Genomic DNA, 23,269 nt, shown 5'->3' on the forward strand with positions numbered 1-23,269 from the left:
AGAATCCCAACTGAAACTATAATTTTGAACAGGAGGGACTTAAGGGATAAAATGTTATCTGTAATTTTAATTTGTGGAAGTGACAACTGGGTCCTGTGCATTAAAATGGCAGACAATTGGGATCCATTGTAAACAAAGCCAACAATTTGCTAGAACACATTAGCACAGTGGTTCCCAAACTGTGCGCCTAGGCCAGTGGCGGATCCAGGGGGGGGCGATCGGGGCATTCGCCCCCCCTAGCAGCAAAAAGCTAGGTCCCAGCCGCCGATTAAAACGGGAGGGGCGGGGCTAAATGTGGGCCAGCCAATCAGAGTGGTCCCAGCCGGCGACCACAACGGGAGGGGGCGGGGCCAATTGCGGACGGAAGGCGGTGTTAACGCAGGCCAGCCAATCAGAGCAAAGGAGGGGGCGTGATTATGCAAAATCGCCCCCCCTAAACATAAAGTCTAGATCCGCCCCTGGCCTAGGCTCCCTGGGGTGCCTTGGCGATCTCACAAGGGTGCCTCGGCCAGGGCCAGTGGTAAGCAAGGAGGGTGACTACTTGGTATTTATTTTGGATTAGGGGTGCCTTGAAAAATTTATGGAGACCCTAAGGGTGCCTGGAACTGAAATAGTTTGGGATCCTTTGCATTAGCATTTGGAAGAATTTGGTGCATTCCTACAGATTAAAGAAGACAGTCTGTTTTACTGTTAGTGTTATTGTATATGTCATTTGTAAGGAGCCATTTGTCTAAGGTTATCAATCTTCATCTCCTGCACATCTGTGAGTTCCCACTTTTCTAGTGGATAGGGATAGAGTAGCACCGATTATTTCTGGATATGAGTTTTGCGGTGGTGGAGGCAGAGACCTGACCAATCAGGAGATTGAGTAAGTGAGGACTTGGTCACATGTGTCATGACGTGAGGAGGGGAATGGAGGCAGATTCACAGCTTGAGAGTTAGATCATGGGAAGAGCAGGGTCCTCCAACAGCACAAAGTATCGATGTCAGGCTTCTGTCAAGCTGATGAGGGAAGGATGCAAGGTTAATAGGCCTCTATTTAAAACAAATTGAGTATATCCAACTCGTTATTTTTTATTACTCTTAATTTGGTACAACGAATTTCAGCCGTTTTCCTTAACCTCAGTTGAGGTTGTTTATTAGAATAGGTATTCTCAACCTATGGTATGTGTGTCCCTAATTATACAGTAGGCCAAGGATTATTCCTTCACCTCATAAAGGAAATGTTCACCTTTGTCAGCTTTTTTTAAACATAATACATAAAGTGAAAGTAAAGCCAGCATCTGACAGTTGTATGCAAAAGTTTGACCCCTGGTCAATTTGCATGTTTCACTGAACAAAAGCTAGTTCCTGTAATTGTTGGGAGTTTCTTCCAAAACAAAAAACACAGACAGTGACTGACTGACAGCTTGTCAGACTTGCTTTATAGAAATTCACTATGTGGGTTGGTGGAGTCCTACACAGGGGAATTGGCCAGTAATGTCACTGATGCTTAAATAACTGTACTCTCAGCTTTTTAAGCATACGTGGAACAATGCTTTTCAGAAGATGCCTCCACTTTGCTCAATAAGGAGTGGGGGCAGGGGTCGCAGGGTCCTTCAGCTAACTGTAGTAGAGAGGGGAGTAATCATTTACCTTCTAACAGCGCTGCAGTAGAATATTATATTACCGCTAAACAAGGTACTTTATCTTAATGGTTCATAACTGAGCATTTCAATCTTGGGGCTTAGTGGTCTTTAAATAGACTGAACAGTTGAATTGAAAATAAATGTCCACTTTTGTTGTGTTTTTTCCCATTGGTTATTAATAAACTCAAAGGGTTGTTTTGCAAGTTGAACCCACTGCTTAACTTGTTTAGCTGGTTAGATACACTCTATTAGAGAGCGTATCCAACTATATTTGCAGCCAAAATAAATCTCTCTTTACAAGGAGAGCTTGTGTCAGGCCAGCGCTCACAGTTATGTCATCATCCGACAACAGTCACTTTCCAATCACCAGCACGAAAGTCTATTCATGCTAAATAGATGAAACAGGTATAATGAGATGCCGGGAGCAGCCATGTTCGCAGAAGGCATATTTGCCCCCCTTGAAGAGAGAAGATTCTTTAGCTGCAGGTACCGTTAGATATACTTTTCAAGAGACTGTATCTAACCAAACAAGTTAGGTGAGGGGTTCTCCTTTAGGAAAAAAAAAGAATATATTTCCTTTACATCTAACTTTTTACTGTAGTAGTAAATGTATAATCCAAAATATACCGCAGATGTGAGCATTTACATTAATAACAAGACATCTAGTAAATGTTTGAAAGTTGGGAAAATTGCTATGGAAAGGATTAATAAACTCTTTGTTAAAACTTTATATTGTTTAACTAGTTTTTTTTTTATGCATTTCGTTGGTTATGTTTGCTTAAGCATAAGGTCAGATACAGTTAGCGGTGAGGTCCCATAGTCACCTCGCGTTAAGTGTTCCTGCACAGAAATACAGCGATTGCAGTGAAGTAAACATTGCTCTATTTTTCTTGCACCTGTATGCAAGCAAAAATGAGCATCCAACGGAGACTCGTCGTGCAGCTGCGGAACCTCGCGGGTAATTGAATCTCCCCATAGACTTTAAAACATAAATAATCTCTTACATGAATTTAACTTTACATCTAACAACCTACCTATCTGATGGTTGCCACTTACAGTGAATGGTGATAACAGGATCGTATGTGTAGGTAGATCAACCTGTTTGTGCATTTTCTCGGTAAGTGGCCACAAATCCTGCATAGCGGTACAGAATGAAGTTTATTTCTCTGAGGGTGGAGGATCCTCAAATCAGAAGCATGCCCAGAGATTTTCACAGCATCTTCTTACACGAGGGGTTAAAACCACACTGCCGCTCTCAAGTGGTTTTATCTTATTTCAAGTTAGTGACACCATTTATGTTTTGACCAATTAGGAAGACTGAAGTGGGTGCTTGAGCGCTTAAAAGCCACAACAGGACACAGTTGATCCCACACAGAAAATAATGATTATTTTTTTTTGATTTTTTTTTTTATATACCCTTAAAGTAACAAAGCCTTATTCAAGTAAGTCTTTAGGACAGATAGTTTTGCATTACTTCAAAGAGGTCTCACCAGAGAAGATAAGATGTTCGCTCCCTTTCCCCCCCCCCCCCCCATCCTCTCCAAATCCTTTTCCATCCTTCAAAATTACTGTTGACTAACAAGTTGTGTCTCTTTTCTCTGAGGCGCTGCCTGCAAAACAAGCACTTGAGAAGAGAGGAACATTTATCCTGTAGGTTTGTGATCCCTACTCAACCAGAAAGACTCTTCATGTGGAGGGAGCCCTCTGCAGCATTCCACATTTTTAATGAGCAGCCTTCCAAAGGGTGCCGGCTTCCCCCCTTCTTTTTTTTTTTTTTTTTAAGCTTTAACTGAAAAAAAGGATTTGTCCTCATTAAGCCAATGCTGTAGAATGATAGTTAAAGGTGTTCTTCTAAAACTCTTTAATCACCTCTGAATCCAAAGAGAGTTTGGGTATTGTTAGGTGTGCTGGGGGTTAAATTGTTGCCTCATTATTTTTCCCATGTTGTAATTCTAGATTTATTTATTTTTTTTAATATAGATACGTGTTTTTTTATTCCACTGTAATGAAATTGCCTCCCTTATGTTTAAAAGTAATATAAATAAATAAATGTCAGGGCTTTGTCAGTTCAAAGTTCCCCTGTAAGCAATTCCAGTTTGTTTGGTTTGTTTTTTGAATACCCCATCGGTTTCTCGAACAATGGCAGAGTTGAGTATATCATGTCATGTCATAGTTAGGTACAACGCAAGCATCTTGGTGTGTGATACAATATTGCGATAATGTCTATTTTATACCTAGGTGGACAAACACAATCAAAGGCTGGTCACATATTGTTTCCACACTGTTTGAAATAGTCTTGCCACTGCCAAAGCCGGCTGTGTATGCTCAAGACGACAAGCTTTTCAAAGTGTGTGCAGTCCAGTATAATCTAATGATTCTTTTACACCTCCCTTACTTAACAGTGTCATGGAAAGTAAGGATCGGGCCATTCATAATTTACATGTCATTTGCTGCTTCATATTGTGTGAAATTTAATTACACAGCTTAAATCGTAGCCAGTCCTCGTTTGTCTCGGAGCGCTCACAATAAGGCATTGATCTGAGTCCAGCATTCACTCGCAGGCCGTCTTTTATGAAATCACCTTCTGGTGCGGCCATCGAGTCTGGCCAGTTGTTCTTTTCAGTCCATTGTAAGGAAAATGAGAGAATTTGACCCCCCATTTTCATTTAAAAATCCAGGGCATCATATAAAGGCTCCAGCTTGAAAAGATTTTATTCAGCGCTCTATCACAATAGAATATACAGATAAATTTTCTGAAGGTGATGACAGAGTCTGCCCGGGTACTCCTAGCCCTGTAATAGTTTTTATACAACGCCTATTGAGCCCTGGAGGAAAAAAAAATAAAATGCTAAAACTCCCCACAGGTGTCATTTTTGTTATTTTTTCAACAAACACTTCTGGTAGAGGGGGACCCCTGATCCGCAGCTACAAATTACTAATCACGTGCATTATTCAGCGTTTTAGTCCATTTCTGAAACTTTTCCTTTAAATCAAAAGGGCCGCTTTTTGGTAATTGCTGGCTGTTAGACCTCCTGATGGGAGACTCCTATAAGAATAATCCTCCTGAGGACTCTTACTGGCTCCCGTCCCACTCCTTGGCAAAACACTGAGACTGAATTAAGAGGATGAAGAGGATAATTATTAGATTCAGGAACAGTTTCCCAGCAAAATCTGTTTTTATTCACCACCATGAAAAACTGTTTATGGTTTTGGAAATACTCTGTTATGGTAATGGGAAGGAACCAACTTGTGACCTCATTTTACGGTTTTAATGCCAGCTGAAAGGACAGAAAAACGATTCTGCCACCGAAGGCACTTGCTGCCCTTGTTAAAAGGTCCTGCATTTTTATTTATTTATTACAGTGGGCTTTTCATCCCCACATGTAACTTGTTAAACTTTAAGGTTTTGTCTATATGACCGTCTGTTCAACAGAAAGGAGTTTGTTGTCAGCTCTCTCCTAAATTCAGTGACAGCAGCCGTCGTTCTCCTTACAGTGCTAGGAAGGTGCTGATTTTATATCCTCCCTGTCATTTGCATACTGTAGCCAAAGACAATAGTCAAAACATGTCTGCAGAAGAATGATCGATGAGGTAAATAAAATGGAGTAAGGGGTCAGTGACACAGTGGACAGCAAAAACATAGCCTGCACCTAACCATCCCAGTACATACTTTATAATTTTTATGCCCAATCCAAAACTAATGGCAGTGTCACAATAAATGTCCTTAATACAGAATGCCAAACACATCAGGGGACCTGGTTGAGAGCCCCAGCTGGGAGGGGTCCTTAATGTCTGTGATGACGCTCCCTTAGCCGCCATTTTTGTTGGTATTAGTATCCAAACTCACCTGTGCATCCGTGAATTAATACCGGGGATCATGCAACATAGAAAACAATATGAGAAACAAAACAGGGAAGACTTATGAAGAACACGGCAGCATATGCAAATAAATAAAAACATTGGTTTTGGCTTAAAAAAGTGGATTTCTCAGAAACATTGCCTGGTTTGTTTCACATAGGTGGGGAAAAAATAATTCGGTTATTGTATTGCTAATTCCGTGTGCTCATGCGTTTTCCATTATGCTAATAATTAAGGGGTAACTTTGGGTCTATTTCATCCATTATGGGGGGAATTCAGTTCCCCCCCGAAGTACCGCCACGTTATGGATATTACCGTTATTACGGTAATATTAACCCGGCTTTCTGAGCTGCAAGCAAAAAGCTGACGTTAGAACTACCATAATAACAATAATAGTTTTAGCGCAGCGGTACTTCGGGGGGAATTGAATTCCCCCTTTAGACAAAAGTTTCCAAAGTGGACATTTCTTTTAAATGTTTCAATTCTTTGATGAGAATGACAGAACACAAAGTATTCCTTGGTGGTGTCTAGAAAACAAAATACACACGTTTGTGGTTTACGTTCTTGCAATTTCAGTGAACAAAACTACCTTTTTGGCCATTTTGGCTAGATTTTCTTTGCCATGTCAAGAGGGGTAAGCAAACTAAGGGGTATATTTACTAAACTGCGGGTTTGAAAAAGTGGAGATGTTGCCTATAGCAACCAATCAGATTCTAGCTCGCATTTTGCAGAATGTACTAAATAAATGACAGCTAGAATCTGATTGGTTGCTATAGGCAACATCTCCACTTTTTCAAACCCACAGTTTAGTAAATCTAACCCTAAGGGTATATTCTGAAAACTCACAAGAACAAGGTACAATATGTGTGGATACGGCATAGACTGATGTTTGATGTTGGATTGTGACAAGACTAAAATGTGCCGAAATTTGCTAAGCAAAGGGGTGAGAAAAGTCTCAGCGGGGTTAGGGAACAGGATCTCTTTAAACAAATCTTCCCAGAAGAAAGACAAGTGCCTTTACTACAAATAAGTAAGACTATTACTGATATTGTACTGTACTGATTTCATCTTACAAAGATGACAGTCTCTCTTTATTGCTATAACTAAGATAGTAGATATGGCAGCAGGAGAATTGCAGTTCATTGTACAATATACACTGTTTTATTTCAACATATGCTTCACCCGCTGTCCTGCAGCTTGTAGCTGTTTACCGTATATTGCTGGAAACTGTGTAGGTAGAGTAGCTTTCCATTTGTTCAGCTTGGTTTCATCTGTGTTTTCTTTCACTGTAAAATCCATCAATATTCCTTCTAACATTTTTTCTATTGTTTGCTACAGAGAACCAATCTTATGACGGCTTCCACACTATTTCACAGTTTTCCAGAGTTTTGTGTGATAAAACTTTTGACGCAAATATATTTATATATATGTAGCCGCTAGCAGCTGTCTCTGATCATCACGGACAGTGATAGCTTTTGGAGATTTGGCCCTGTATGTTTTTGATTCTTGTTTATATTGATTAAAAAAAAACACACAGAAGGAGCGCAAGATAGTGTAATATGCATAGGCCAACCAATGGGGGGAGGGGTTACTAGTGCCTGGAAACCCCCCTCCAAGCCTTATTACACAAACAGGTTCATCCATTCTTGTGAAAGCTCTTCTGAGTAGGATAGAGATAATTGCTGTGCCTATGAAACGTTAGAAAGGCGGCCTCTCTGAAAAATTGAAAACAGAACTTGTTTGAAATAACCTCTGGTAGTAATCTTATACTGCTGAGCTCTAACAGGAGGAAAGCATAGACTACCGTGGGTGGAACTATTGGTATGTTAGTCCTTTTTATCTAGGACTGGCCTCTGTAGGTTCATGCCATTGCTGCCTCAGATCTCCCTTACACACCGGTAGAGGGAAGCCCAGTCTCTTGTCTATAATCAGATGTCTGCAATAGAGTAGGGACTGCTGCTTTCTAAAAGAGCTGCAATGTAATGTCACAAATTGATTTTACCTTTATGGTTGATATCTGAACTTTTTAATTTGGTTTGTTTTTCCTTTAAAGTATGTTGTTTGGCCCTGCGATCCCTCAGCCCTGTCAATAGACCTTAGCCACCTCTCCTACATCCCGAATGTGTTAAGCAGCTCCATTGTGTGTTGTAAAAGGAGATTGACCATTAGTAAATACCAAAGGTAGGCCATATTCTATACCAGAAGGGCTATAATCATGGGGAAATAATAATACTGTGGTGGTGGTCCCTGTTTGTTGTACCGTGAAGGGTCTCGGCATATTACAGTTACTGTGGCAGATATTCGGCATTGGAGAGACCTGAGGATTGGTAAAGGTGATTGGCAGAGTTTCCGGCTATATGTAGGTGCTGAACCCTGCTTAGTACAACACATGATGGGGGATCTGGGGGAGGGGTCTCACTGAGCACTCAAATTATCATTATATATATATATATATATATATATATATATATATATATATATATATACTGCGTTAACTGACCACCGCACTGCAGACACACACCTATATCGTAAGATATAGATTAGCGGCTACTTTTTCATCTCTTATTGTTGTGGATAAATAATATTACTTTAATTTAAACTGTGGAGCGGTCAGTGTTACAGTATTGAAGTACATATGGGAGTAAACCTAAGGATCCTCTTAAATCGGGAACTTTAGGCACAGGAGAGGTTTTGTTGGCTACAAAGTGGGTGTTTCGAATTGAGCATGGATGTTATGTCTAGCGGTGGAGCAGAACTTGGGGTTCAGGGGCTGTGATGAAACAAGGGGTTAATCGTGTTTCCTACAGTAAACGTACTGTGACTGGGACACTTTTTACTGCTTTGTGTTTCCCCAGTTAGTCCCATGGTCAAGGTGAGGTGAATCCCTCCCTTAGGATGTAAGCTCACTTGAGCAGGGCCCTCTTCCCTCATGTCTCCCTACCTGTTCTTCTGCTCCGTTTTTTGCATCAGCCTGCCTGGAGTTTCTGAAGTATTGGTATATTTGTTTATTGTTTTGTACTGTTTCATCCTGTATTGTCGACTGTTTTGTACTGTGTACGGCGCCGCGGAAACCTTGTGGCGCATAACAAATAAAGGATAATAATAATAATAATAATAATGGCCATGTTTAAATAAAGGTTGTGCCCGTCAGGACCCCCTCTCCTTAAGAAGCAGTGTTTGTCCCTAGTATACATGTGTGATAGCTATACTGTGATTCTGTGTATGTACACTGTTAATGTCTCAGTAGGCACCATGGGGAGACCCATCCCACAATGTCTGGACCAAGATCATCCTGCCCCTAAGGTGTGCCAAACACTGGCTCTCGCTACTGCAAGGTCCAGGAATAGAGGGCCGGCCAGATGCCACCGGCAGTTCTGGTCAGTCCAGAGCACAGAAAGGGCCTAACTGATTAATCCAGGGCAGATGCCATCACTCACTACATCAGCGAATGTGAAGCCATGGCTGGAAAGGGGTCTCAGAGTGAGATGGGCAGTTCCTCTGTCCCTGTCCAACTCCAGTAGATAAGAGGAGCGCCCATTTTGTACCTAGAGGCCACAAGCTTAGGAGCCTGGTTAGGAAGTCGTGGCTAGGGGTGCCCACGGGACTGGCTAGGGGTGCCCAGGGATGGCTCGGGGTGCCCACAGGGCTGGCTCGGGGTGCCCACGGGACTGGCTAGTGCTGGATTGCCAAGTGGCAGAGGCTACAAGACTGTGAGGACCAGAGATGTACGTCTTCGTTCCTTGCATATTTTTGTGGAGGTGTATGCCCACGGAAAGCGGGGTGCCTGCTGTCTTGGCAGGAAGAGGAACCTTACTGCTATAATATATTGTTTCCCTGTATGTAATATTACAGTGTGATTGTTTTAACCCTTTCACAAATGACCGTTGGTGAATCGTGTTAAATAAACTTAAATATTCCTTGTTCAGTTATTTGCCTGGGTGTGAAAATACTTTCTATCACCCACGGTATTGGGGCGGGAAGTATTCTGGAAGATAGCCTGGTAAGCACTGACTGGGTTACCTCTGGGTACAGTCATGATTTAAAAGGACTTGGCCCTTGGTTGGTACTTTTAACTCAAGTCATATAAAGTAGGGAGTTATGTTTCCACACACCATGGGGTATATTTACTAAACTGGGGGTTTGAAAAAGTGGAGATGTTGCCTACAGCAACCAATCAGATTCTAGCTGTCATTTTGTAGACTGCACTCAATAAATGACAGCTAGAATCTGATTGGTTGCTATAGGCAACATCTCCACTTTTTCAAACCCGCAGTTTAGTAAATATACCCCCATGTCTCTGGTGGCCGCAGCAATTAAAAGGGTGATTTTAGTTTAAGGATGTTGGGGCTGTCCTAGTGAATGCTAGACACTCCCCTGGGCCCTGTCTACTACCATTGTGTTGTAGCCCCTCCCTTTTCAGAGCAGTGCCCCAATTTAGATTTTTCCAGTGTTGGGAGGAATGAGATACTGACTTTCATTTCTAACCCTATTACCCTTCAGAATTAAGCAAATAACATAGGTCTTGAGCAGGACACCAAAGTATTAGCAGGGGGTTGTACAACTGTAAGGTGGGAAAACCACTTTAAAGATTGCACAAGATTCTACTGTTATAGCCAGTGTAAATAACTAACATGTAAATAACTTACATGTACCATTGAACCCCTTACATGACGCTTGTGGACTCTTATGTGGCAATGAGTTGGAAGTACTCAGGACTCCATAGATGTGTGTCTGGAATAGAACCCAGGTTATGGGAGTAGACATTCTGACCACGTACAATAACTTTATTCAGTTCTTTCTTCCATAACTGTTCTAAACTTTTTACTTGGGAGTATTTAAAGCTGTGATTCATCCATTGATCTCTGGGCAGCACAGTGGCTCAGTGGTTAGCACTTTTGCCTCATAGCACTGGATTCATGAGTTTGATTCCTGACCTTGGCCTTATCTGTGTGGAGTTTGTATGTTCTCCCCTTGTTTGCGTGGGTTTTTTCCCTGGTGCTATGGTTTCCTCCCACAATCTAAAAACATACTAGTAGGTTAATTGGCTGCCATCAAATTGACCCTAGTCTTTGTGTGTGTGTGTGTGTGTGTGTGTGTGTGTGTGTGTAAGGGAGTTTAGACTGTAAGCTGCGGAATTAGTGGTGCTATATAAAAAAATAGAAGATGATGATGAAGCTCCAATGGGGCAGGGACTGATGCGAGTGAGTTCTCTGTACAGCGCTGCAGAATTAGTGGCGCTATATAAATAGCTGATGATGATGATGGGGCTCCTCCAATACTTTCGGTTATTGATGGGAAAATGTACAAAACCTTTGCTGCACTGCAGACACGGCTTAGTGGGACTTTTGCAATGTGTACAATTTGTACAATTTCAGTATAATATGTGAAGGCATATTCTATCAGTTCTGTGCTTTGTCTTCATTAACACCTCTATCTCTGCCGTACTATGCCGCGCAGTCCCTGTATTCCCGTCACAGGCATGGCAGTCGGGTAATAGTTTATTGAAATCATTTCTGTGTCACCTTTCTGGGGAGGAATTCACCCTTCCATCACTCGCTCTCCTCTCTCTCCCTGTTATTCTCCTGCTGCGATCTCAGCTGTCATATCTGAACAAGGCATTTTTAAGCCTGGGGCAAGCCACACATTTTGCTCCATTTTTCCATTTTTTCTTTCCTGCACAAAACACATTTTCTGCTGCACTGCACATGAACCGAGCGAGAATAGGAAAAGGTAAAGTACAGTCAAACCTTCCACTGCCCTAATTATTTGCATTACTCGCCAACAGAGAGAAATCACAAACATTGCATGTATTCTTATATGTGAACTATGTGATGTTACATCCCGCTTCCTTTCTGAGCCCAATGTAAAAAAATATATTCTGTCTAATTATAATGTTGAGATTATGATTTCACTGAAAATCGCACATTGTTTCCATAGTTCCAGTAGAAACAATTAGAGTCATACACAGGATTTTACTTAGAATTTTGCGCCTATGCCGGCTTTATTTTTTACTTGGTTTCACACAACCACAGATACAATTGTTAGGTGTTTTTTTTATAGTATATAGAACATGGCAACTTTTATTTAAGAATTTTTATAATATTTAGTCGTATGTTTTGTTTTGTGTATTATGTAATCAGTGTGGTAGCGGATCAACAGAATCCAATCGTGCCCTTCACCTGATGGTGGACATTGGCCAAGTCTGAAACGGGAGTTGTCATCTTGCTTTAGTGGCTGATTGTACATGTTTAAGTATTTTTGTATGTGCAGCAGTGTTTGGACTATCACTGTGACTGCAATTTGATCCTGTGTTTTTGTCTGTTTGTATGAAGATATTTTGTATTACATTGAATTAGACCCCGGAAACAGCTTGGGTGCTTGGATTTTGTATGGAAAATAAAATCACAACCAGGGGGTATATTTACTAAACTGCAGGTTTGAAAAAGTGGAGATGTTGCCTATAGCAACCAATCAGATTCTAGCTGCCATTTTGTAGAAAGTACTAAATAAATGATAGCTAGAATCTGATTGGTTGCTATAGGCAACACCTTCACTTAACTAAAATATACCCCCAGATGTTGAAGTGGTTAGTGAGAGCTTTCATGTATTAACATGAGCAGGTGCTGCATAGAGCTTAGCTGGTGAAACTAGACAGCATATATATATATATATATATATATATATATATATATATATATATATATATATAAGAACAACAAAACCCCCAGCACCAGGACTGTGTGTGCTCTCCATCTGCTGTGTTGAATATCGCTGGGTCTTCTCCTTGCACCAGTGGTCTGGGTAATGATAACATGGCGCCCCAGGAGTGGGTACATTGCATACAAGGGATTCCTGCATAATGGACAAAGTATCTCCAAGACTCCATTTATCATGTCAGAGATGGTAAAAAATACACATGAGTACATTTTACAAAATAATTAAATAAAATTCACACAGCTCTCCATCTTTTTGCTAAAAATCCCTATTAAAATCCCTATTAATAAAAAAATAATCCAGTGGAACAAAAATTTTTACTTCTGTCCAACGTAAACTAATCACCAAATGTGCTTTCCCCACCGACCAAAGCCCTCGTCCTCACTCTTCTGTCTTGTTCCAACATGGTCCCGAAAGTGCTAAAAAAAAAAAATCAGACAAATCTAACACACACAAACACACACACACACACACACACACACACACACCCCCGCCTGTGGCTAAATAACCATAGTCTCTACTTCCCTGACCAACCATTGAGATATGTGGGGACTTGGTGCCCTACACTCTGATTGGTTGGCTGGTGCACCCATTCATGCAGAGTGAGCTACTCTCGGCTTCACAATAAAATGACCTAATTTTGTTTCTGCTGGACCAACTCCCATATGAAATAATGAAACTCGCCATCTAAAAGGGGAGGATGTAACAGTACAGACGTCTTTGTTGTTGTGCAGGTCCTGGGTCCATGTTTGGGTACGTGTCTTCTAAAACAGTCCAGCGCAGGTCTCTACATTGAATAACCTGAAATATGTTCTTTCAGTGCGGTCCAGCATGAGTTTCCTTAGCAGCTGTCCATTTCTCCTACTCCTCACCCATCACCGCCAGGTATAACCTGCAGCTTATCACTGCTCTTAGTTGCAGGACTGAGAGTTTGGAGTGAGCTACCCCTGAGATAAAGAGCTACCACTATGTGATGGTGGCCAAGTCTGATTGGTAGTAAGAGGAACAGATTGTCCACCTCCACTTGTCTGTCGTTGGGTGGGTGGTATTGGTTTCTTGGATAATCACCACGGAGAGACAGAGGAATTATTTGTCACTTGGATTGGCTACAGTGGATCACATGACTTAGGCATGGAACCATTATTTAAATCATCTCCCAAACTTTTTCTTTTTATGATGCAGCCAGATCTACTTTCTTCAGTGAACTTGTGACGTTGTAAGTAGTATAACCACATATCCATAATCTGTGCCACTACTCCGGTAGCTGAGGTCACAGTTGTGATAGTTTGACTGTAGAGAACCCTGGTTTCACACTTAACATACCCACAGAATGTCCACCATCATTGGATCATCCCAGTTCTTAGTCCAGTTTCAGTGCCAGGAATTATGTTAATTGGCTCCTGGCCCTTTATAAGGTACACACAGTAAGTCACCTGTGCAAAACGACCGTTCCACTGTGCAAGTACAATTTTGAACTTGATGTGTACCTCAAATTACGCAAATGCGTCTATGCGCTTAGGGTTGAGGGGCTAGAGAGCTGTATTTCTGGAGGAGTGGCAGTTTGCACAGCCAAATAAATAATGAAAAAAAGTTATGAAATAAAAGACTCCCCAAAACACCTGCTCACTACGTATTTTCTTCTATCTTGTCGCAGTAGAAATGGACAATCAAATCTTCTTTTCTTCGTTTTTTGATCCGTCACAGTCCAGATGAGAAACATAACATTTTTATTTAACAAAGAGGTGAGCAAGGGTTTTGAGGAGTCTTTTTTTTTAAAAAACTTTATTTGAAAATCGTGAGGTGGGAGGAAAATCAACGTGCAAATCCGAGATGTTTAGCGGTGGATTTTGTGAATTACCTCCCCAGTCTTCATACTGCTATTAAGAGGGAGGAGTTCAGTTTGCTCACAGGCATTTGCTTAGATATAAATTTCCATTTGCAAAGATATAAAGTGCTAATTATATATAATTAATCTTACAGTGTATACTTTTTCAATGGGTAAAATCTTGTACAACTTTAATCTGTATAACAAGAGGAGGTCACATGATTTTGCCAGCCATGGCTGCTCCTGTTCACCCTGGAAAGATGCGCCTATCTATTCCTGCTAGTGTTTTTCGGCAGTGCGCCCATTTAAATGTACGTCTCCTCATGTGCAAATTTTATTTCAGACAAATGGTTTGGAAAAGATTTATAGATACTTATGTTGCATGTAAAACTAAATGACTACATGAATGACTAACAAGGTATACTGTGTGCTGCTTCAAATAAACATTTAATAATGGTTGTGTTCTGTTATTTCCATTCCCATTCTGTCCGCAGAGACTGCATTTGCCTCCAGACTTGTCAGACACAGTGAGTCGTTCAAGCAAACAGGATCTGGCAGGGTCGGCCAAACTGCTGAGCTCAGGATGTGGCTCTGAAGCCGCAGGGAAGAAGCACCTGGACTTCTAGTGATTTCTACTTAGCAGATATGTTCACCAACTCTGGCGCCCAAATGGGGCATCATCATCATTGTTATTATTAAACATTTTTATGTACAGAAATATTAATGCTGGAAATGGAGCTCTTGATAATAAAGAATATTCTCAGAACTACTGTGTTGTCATATTAAAATCTGCTATAGAATGTGAGTCGATGTTTATTTTTCGTGTAAGATCTAAAAATATTGGACCATTCATTTGTGACGTTAGGACATTGTGGGGGAATTCAATCCTGCGCGAGTTGTATCCTTAAGTGCGAGCAGAAATGGGTGTAAGTCAAGTCCTATATCCAGGCGCAGTAAATATCACCGGTCCAGAATTTAAATCGCTCCCCGACTATTGAATTAAATTCCCCCGTATAAATCTGTTTTTCAGAGTAAACTGACCAGATTTTCTCTAGAGATCCAAATAAGTTTATTTATTCAAACTAATTTCTGCTACATACTGATCTCTTTTGCAAATAGAATACGGAAACACCATTCCTGCAAATACTTTCTTACAGGACCACAGCTCCTGCCTGATCATCGTTCCTTGTGTATACATTGAATAATCATTACAACACTACATATTGCCTCTTTGCATATACCAGCTACTTTATCTAATACTTTGAAAGGGAATAGTTTTATTTTTTATTTTATTTTAAGTGTGTACTATAAATACGGTCATTTTATACTGATATCCTTATATTTTATAGTTTAATATATGCCGCACGGCATATTCTTATTCTCCTTTATATATGTAGATTAAATAGACTTGAAAGCAGCCTTTATATACTGGAAACACAATTTTATTTACAAATTAACATTTATATATAAAAAAAGAAAAAAGGTCACATATGGTAATTAGCATTAAAAAACAAAAAACAAAAGCGGGTTTATTTTATTTTTATTTTTTTATTTATCTTCTAAAAACATAGTTTTAAATAATTTATAGCAACACTGAGAGATTACATCAACAGATTAAATTCTAGAGTGAAATTCAAACTGACAGATACATTGATGTTGGTAACTCTGAAGTGTTCACTGAAGCTTAATAAATAAATAGTGTAAAACGCAGGACGAAAACATAGACTTGCAAAATGCTCTTGCAGTAATAATGTGCAGAATATCTTGGCTAAGAACACCTGACAATTAGTATAATTAGGAATGTAAATTTTATATATTATATAATATTTTTTTTATTACTTTATTTTAGTTCCTAATGCTTTTTTTTTGTATAGCCTTTGTGTGCGTTTGTATTCATACTTGGAAATGGAAGCTGAGTGGTTTAATTGTAACATAATCCCTTACGGCAACTGTTGACCACCCCTCGGACTGTGCTGGAGAAAGTCTGGTTGCGTTATTGGCTAAAGCCTTAAGGAGTCCACAAGGTTCCGCTGTACATGAAAGCCTACAGCTCTCCCCACTGTTATGGAGGCACACAAAAGAAATTGAGCGGATGAAAAAAAAACAAAAAAACATTTTTGACTTATGGTAAAAATAATAGAATTGACCAAGGTAAGCCTTCCATATTAGTAAGATGTTAGATTATCGTTACCAGAAATAGGACAGTGCATTTTTACTCCCAAGTCAGTCGGATGGTGAAATGAAGTCTACAGAAATCAACAATCTGATGAACAAACAGAATTGTCTCTTGGTGAATTCTGGACCTACTACCGTCACCGTAGATGTGAAGGACAAGGTCGGAGGATCAGATATGGGAAATAGAAATGGAATTATGGCAGAAGTAGAAGTGGTGTGCATAGGGGGAGTACACGGGAAAATTAGAGTTGATTGTGGCTAGATAGTCTCAACAATGGTCACAAGTTTATTGGTGGCATGAGTCTGTTGTTTATTACACAAATATCCAAAAATACATGGACTGCAGACTAATCTAGCACATTATAGGTGTTGTGTGTGGTTAAGTAATAGGTAGCCTTATTATGGGCCCATTGCCCAGTATGTAGGGTCACTAGAGAAGTGGCATAGTTAACATTGTAATTGGGGGATCGTATTGTGGTTCATCACAAAATAATAGCCAGCCCGGTCCCTAACAGCTAAAATTACCCCTGCACTTTTCAGTGCTTTGATTGGTTTGTCTTTATTATAGAAGTGAACCAAGCTTTTCTCCTTTCACAACCTCACTTTACTAACGCAACTCCATGTAGCCTGCATACTAAAGACAGCTATTACAGGTAACTTTGGTTCTGTTGCTACATTAATGGTAATTCCATGCAACATTTCACCATTAAACCATGTTCGCTTTCCCAGCCCGGCTGCCTCTATATACAGAAAAGTGAGAGAGAAGGCATTGCTATGGAACTTATTATTTAAGTGTTGTTTCAGTGTAAAAGCTTGGATTAGTAATAATGCTATTGCATTTTATCTATACTTTTAATCTAGAAGGCACAGGCGTCTATTCCAGACTCTTTGTTGTCAAAAAGATATCAGGGGCTTCTTGCACAATTCTGGATTGGAAGAGGCTGAGCAAGTTTGTCCATTCCAGAATTGAGGAAGTTAGGAATCAAGATATGGTTGTATTTGGATGAGATTTTTGTGGGGAATTCACAACGCATTGTCAGTTGCAGGACTGCTCCAGTGATACTTTTTCTGGAACAACATGATTGGATTGTGAACAAGGAAAAAAGTAATCTTATCCCATCACAACAAATACAGTTCCAGGGGGTTCAGATGTACACCACACATAGCAACATGTCATTGTCACAGGCCAGGTGTATCAAGATCCAGTCCCGGGCTCGTCAACTGCAAACTCCTCGTCAGTGGTCAATAAGGAAGGGGCTTCAGTATATGGGGATGTTTTCCTCCACCACAGGGATCATCCCATTTGCAAGTTGGTGCTTCCAAGACTTCCAGTTAAAACTTCTAAGAAGGTGGAATCACAGAAAGACTTCTATGAATTGTGCTATCATCCTGTCAAGAGCCACCAGGCAGTCTCTCAGGTGGTGGCTAAGCCCAAACAGTTGAAAACAAAAGGAGTATCACTTTCATAGGCAAACTGAGGGGGGGTTCTAGTGCCTGGAAACCCCCCTCCAAGCCTGGGGCAGTGTATAATTGAGGTGACTGGACCCTGCTCCCACTTCACACGGCTCTGCTTGAAAAGGGAGAGCTGCGTGCACCTAACTGTAGTGCACGTAGCATTGCCCATGTATATTGTGGGGATAGGAAGAGTTGGAGAGCAGCCAAGCCCTCTTAAAAATTATAGCCATGCCCCCATGCATGCTGGTCACGCCCACTGGCAGCGTGGTGTAGAAACCCCTCTCTACAAATCCTGCGTTTGCCCCTGACTTTGGAGCCAGAATGGATCATAATGACAATAGACAGCAGTACCATAACTGGAAAGCTCACCTACAAAGACAAATAGCACAAGGCAATTGGTCACAAAAAGAGAAACGGCTTCACGTAAATGTCTTGGAGAGGAGAGAAGTATGGACAGCAGTTCACCATTTTCAGCTTCATCTGGTCTCAGACAGCAAGATATTGGTAGACTTCATAAATTGGCAGGGAAGTACCAGAAGCCGGACCTTGATGGTGTGAACGTATTTAATACTGACCACTGATCAGAATAAGTACCCAACTTCATTTCAACCGATTTTGGCGAAAACTACTCTGGAACATATAAAAGCATTTCTTGAAAATATTTACTTTTTGTACCCATGTTTGCTTTATCTTCTTCTGTTCTTTACAAACTTGCTTGTCTCTCATAATAACCCTTGACAGCTTTGATGTAGTTTTAATCCGTTCACCTTTTGTGCTTTTCTATTTGAAAGAGACATCATTCAAACACAGAACTTGATTAAACAAGTTGAATGTGTGAACATCTTTTCATATAGAGTTGCGTTTGACAACACAGTCTCTTGGAATTCATTTGATAGGGGTCTCACATCAATGTGCTGTTGGAGGACCCTGCTATTTCCACTAGCAAAGTCTGTGGCTTTCTGCTTACTCCCACTCTCCCCCTTACATCATTACACTATCCCTCTCACATGCAGTATCCAGGAAAGCAGGAGATTGAAGATTGGACAATAAGGTGCACAAACCCTAGACAAATGTACTTTAAAATAAGGTAAGTGTTAGGGCCACGGCAATTTGCTAAAGGTGAAGCCATCTACTAGTCCGGTTGTAAAAACATATCAGCCACCTTTCCTGTAGAAACTAAACATGTTCGGAGGTACTTGAATGCCCCCAGGACTTAGCTCTATGGTAGTAGCAGCTTATCAGTATAACCGTAGCACAGGGTAGAGGAACCAGAATACTGGAGACTGGAACCGAGGACAGGCCTAGGTTATGGGTCAGTAGCAAGCAGGAGAGTCGAGCTACAGGCCATAGGTCAGGGCAGGTTGCAAATATGGGAATTCCAGGAAACAGGCAGTGGTCACAAGGGCAAGGAGTTCAAACAGGTTCCAGAAAACAAGCCAAGGTCACTACGGGAAAATCAGGTCACAGACAGCCAAGTATCCACAGGGAAGCTGGTCAGCAATTTGTGTAGTACACAGAGTGTTTTAACCGACAGGGAGGCTAAGCCCTCCCTGCCCTTAGATAGCTAAATGGACCAATCATAAGAGGGGAGGTAATTAGCCCCATGAGGCAGATAATTAATTAAACTGCAGTAGGCACGCGCCCGGCTCTCAGACTAGCCGGGCTGTGGCGGTCAAGTAAAGAGTGTCCTGGCTGTTGCCCTGGTGAAGCTGGGACGCAGAAACCGGAAGTGACGCAGCCCCTAATACAAGGAGATGAGTCGCTGCAGCACCGACTCATAACAGGAAATCCCATATCAGATGCTTTTTCAATAGTTATTGACAGATAAATCCAAATACGTATTTTGAGTAATGTAATGTATGGAAATCACTTTTTTTGGATGGACAGACTTCATTTGTAAGACGGACTCTCAAGAAATCTCTTCATCAAGTTAATCTATATCATTAATTACCGAAAGGATGCACAATATACATTGTCCTGCAAGACTATGGTGATATATGTAGCGATCGACGGTTATATAGAACCGCTGATTTTCGGCATTTTTTAAAACTGCCGTTTCTTTTTTTACATTATAGTAAAGGGAAAGCCCAGTGGGTTTAGCCTATAATTGCCATTTTATATGCCGGCGGAAAATCGGCTTCATATCTGCTCATTGATATATTTACCCCATGTGTTAAAGACAATAGGAAGTTCTTTTTACTTTCAGTATATGTGTGTGTATGTGTATATTGTATATATATATAAATATATATATATATATATATATATATATATACAGTATATGACAATGTTCCTCTGTTGTAAATTATAGCAGTATTATAAGTCACTGTGAGGTTCTGTGATGATATCAGAACTCAGAATTTATACAGATGTTACAGGAGTTTATTCATATATGAGCATAATTTGTGTATTATGTCAATAGAATATTCTCCACCATATGGCACTGCCCCGTGATGCATACGTCCTAGACGTACCCTATGGGGCATTGTTCATTTAAAGTTCCATCCATAATCCTGTGCTTAGGACATGTGCTTCTGTTGTTCATCATCACTTCTCATTTCCACAGCCACCTATTTCTCTAAGACCCATTGTGAAGATATCTTTACAAATTATTTTGAGGCACGTCTGACTCCTTTCTGTACAGAATAGTTTGCAACATGCAGACTGGTTTTAATAGTCGTGAATTTTGATGACTGTCAATCACTGGGGAAACTTCACTGTAGCATAAACACATACGGTATACATCTTTTATTCTGAATTAGAATAATTGAATCAATGACAGTGATTTGCCGAGATGTCAAATCTATCCATCATATACTGTCGCTACCAGTTTATTTTTTTGTGATTAAAATCAAAAAAGACTACTATTTTGTCATCAGCTATTTCATTAGTTACAGCAGGGAATTATTTTTTTCTTTTTTTGTATTCGCTTTTCAAAATTGGCTTTTACAAATAGGATTTTTTTTCCCTCCCAAAACACATTAAAGCTTTAAGTCAAAACTTGCACAGCAGAAATACATTTATATGATGTGTCGTTAGCATCTGAGAGTTTACCCCCAATTATAAATTCTGTTATTGTTCACAACATGAAAGGTAGTATTAGATTGCTGTTGTGTTTTTTCTATTACTGTACTTATTCTTATGTAATTCTACCTCCGATCTCACACACACACACACACACACACACAAAGAGGGTCTGGCTCGTGTCCTATAAAGGCACTACTGGACCTAACAGACCATATGCCCAGTCACTATTTTATTATTAATCAGACCCCGCAGAAATGGGATCAGGGAGTGATGTTCAATAACCTGGTTAATCTCTGGTCAATGCCATATTCCACAGCACAGAGTGCTACCCCCCTTTTAAACTATCTCCCAACTCGATTGCTAATTGGTGGAGCCAGTGGTGGGACTACCATTGGTAGCGGTGCACTGAGGCCCAGGAGATAATGGGGCCCCACCACATGGGGAACTGGCGGCCTGTGGGCCCTCTGTCCCCTCCTCCCTGCTTCACTTCATCGGGGCCCTCAGCTTGCTAGTTCGGCCTCTGGGTGGAGCTACCCTTTAAAATCGATCATTAATTAAAAATAGATGAAAGGATAATAGATAAGGGAAGCTCCTGGGGGGTGGGGACTTGACAACACTGCAAGGAATTTTAAAACCACCCACCCAATGGAGAGTGGTTCTCCAGTTTGGACCATTAATGCCATCGGGAGCAATTTATTTTTTTCTGCTTAATTTTTACTTTTGGGTGGTGCTTTCTTTTTAATCTTCTTATGATTTTTGAGAATAATATGATCAGAATTTTTTTTGTTGTAAAATGATCTAGGGAAAAAAATAGCCCATCCTACCCATGTCCTATTAAATCACTTTGCTTAGTTTTCACTGTTTACCTGGACAGCTTTCTAACGACACAGTCAGATCCTCACGTTTTACAGAAAGAGATGTGTAAAGCTAGATACACGCTGCAGGCTTTTCACCTGATTATGGTGCCAATCACACGATAAACGACTGTTCGGTCCGTTATCACATTAGTGTGTACGTTCCCACCATCATGTTTTATCGTACCAACCCTCATCGTATCGCTTCATCGATTTTAGAACCAGACTAAAAATCTTTATAAACGATTGAACGAGGTCGGGCAATTTCTGCTCTGTGTACGTACTCAGGACCAGCAGTGTCCATAGATCTCTATAGAGTTTACAGAGTCACGATCTATTCAGCCGATGGTTATAACAGATGGAGAGCACAGATCTGAAGGTAAATCCTGTAGGTGTGTACACATGAACCAGCATGGAACCAGCATGGTGATTGTGACTTTCAGTCGTTGGCAAAATCATTATAGATATCGCATTGGAGGAAATTTTCTGTAGTGTGTACCCAGCTTAAGTCCGTGATGTTATCATAACAGACAGTTCTAGTTATTACGCTGCCCAGGCAAGTATTGTGCCACGCCTCTCCCACCCATGTAAACCATAACAATGAGATTTTCATTAGCCCAGATTATGTACTGCCATAATAGAGATTGGCAGGCAGATATACTGCATTCCATGTGTTCATGTTAGCTTTAGGTTGGGTAAATATTCTTGGGCATATGTTCTAGAACGAAATATACAAAACAACATCCTACGTGCCACCCCTGACTCATTTTCATTATGTGGGTTCTGCTTTTCACACTTTTTTTCAACTGGAATTAACAGGGCTGAATTAATTAAACTGCATTAACATTAACTAATTCATCCCAGGTGGTTGCAACTGGAGAATATATGGGACACTCAGGAGTGGACTATAATCGCACTGCGGTAAGGAGTTATGGAGGCAACACTCTGCTAACAATGAGCAATACTTCTAAAATAGACATATCTATCTATATATCTATATATATATCGTATTATTATAATTCTTTATAAAACAACAACATATTGTTGTGCAGCGTTGTACATTGAGGGTATCGTAGCACAATCAAATGACAATTACACGAAACAGAAAGTAAAGATGGTCCTGTCTACATGAGCTTACACTCTAAGGGGTGTGTGGAACAATTCATACATAAGGTAGTGTAATAACTATTGTAACTGCTGGCAGGGGTGGATTGGGAACTTAAAGTGGCCCTGGAAAAAATTAATGAAGTGGCTTCATGTCGGCGGGACCAAAATAACTGTAGGTGGGGTCAACACAAAAGTAGGCGGGATTTAGAACTACAGGAATTTGGTTGTAGTAACATTTAGGAAAACCTAGATGTGATGACTTTACACACAGTGGGTCATCTCTAAAGCCATGCAGGGCAAATATAGAGTATACTATAGGCAGCCCCCTCTTAGTATACTATAGTATAGGTAGCCCCCCAATAGTATAGTATAAGTAGCCCCCCTTAGTATAGTATAGTATAGGTAGCCCCCCTTAGTATAGTATAGGTAGCCCCCCTTAGTATAGTATAGGCAGCCACCCCTTAGTATAGTATAGGCAGCCTCCCTTAGTATAGTATAGTATAAGTAGCCCCCCTTAGTATAGTATAGTATAGGTAGCCCCCCTTAGTATAGTATAGGTAGCTCCCCTTAGTATAGTATAGGCAGCTCCCCCTTAGTATAGTATAGGCAGCCCTCCTTAGTATAGT

General features: G+C 40.6%; 1 protein-coding gene across 3 annotated transcripts in view; it reads left to right on the forward strand.

Annotated features, from left to right (window-relative positions):
• ELP4 (elongator acetyltransferase complex subunit 4) overlaps window positions 1-14,791 on the forward strand; it is a 194,784-nt gene extending 179,993 nt beyond the window's left edge. For all 3 annotated transcript variants that reach the window (XM_075188034.1, XM_075188036.1, XM_075188035.1), the window contains one exon: window positions 14,520-14,791. In XM_075188034.1, coding sequence (XP_075044135.1) covers window positions 14,520-14,651 — 132 coding nt within the window. In that variant the 3' untranslated portion in view covers window positions 14,652-14,791. The remainder of the gene's footprint in view (window positions 1-14,519) is intronic.
• The last annotated feature ends 8,478 nt before the right edge of the window (window positions 14,792-23,269 follow it).

This window comes from Mixophyes fleayi, chromosome 10 (assembly GCF_038048845.1).
Source record: "Mixophyes fleayi isolate aMixFle1 chromosome 10, aMixFle1.hap1, whole genome shotgun sequence".
Taxonomy (NCBI): Eukaryota; Metazoa; Chordata; class Amphibia; order Anura; family Limnodynastidae; genus Mixophyes; species Mixophyes fleayi.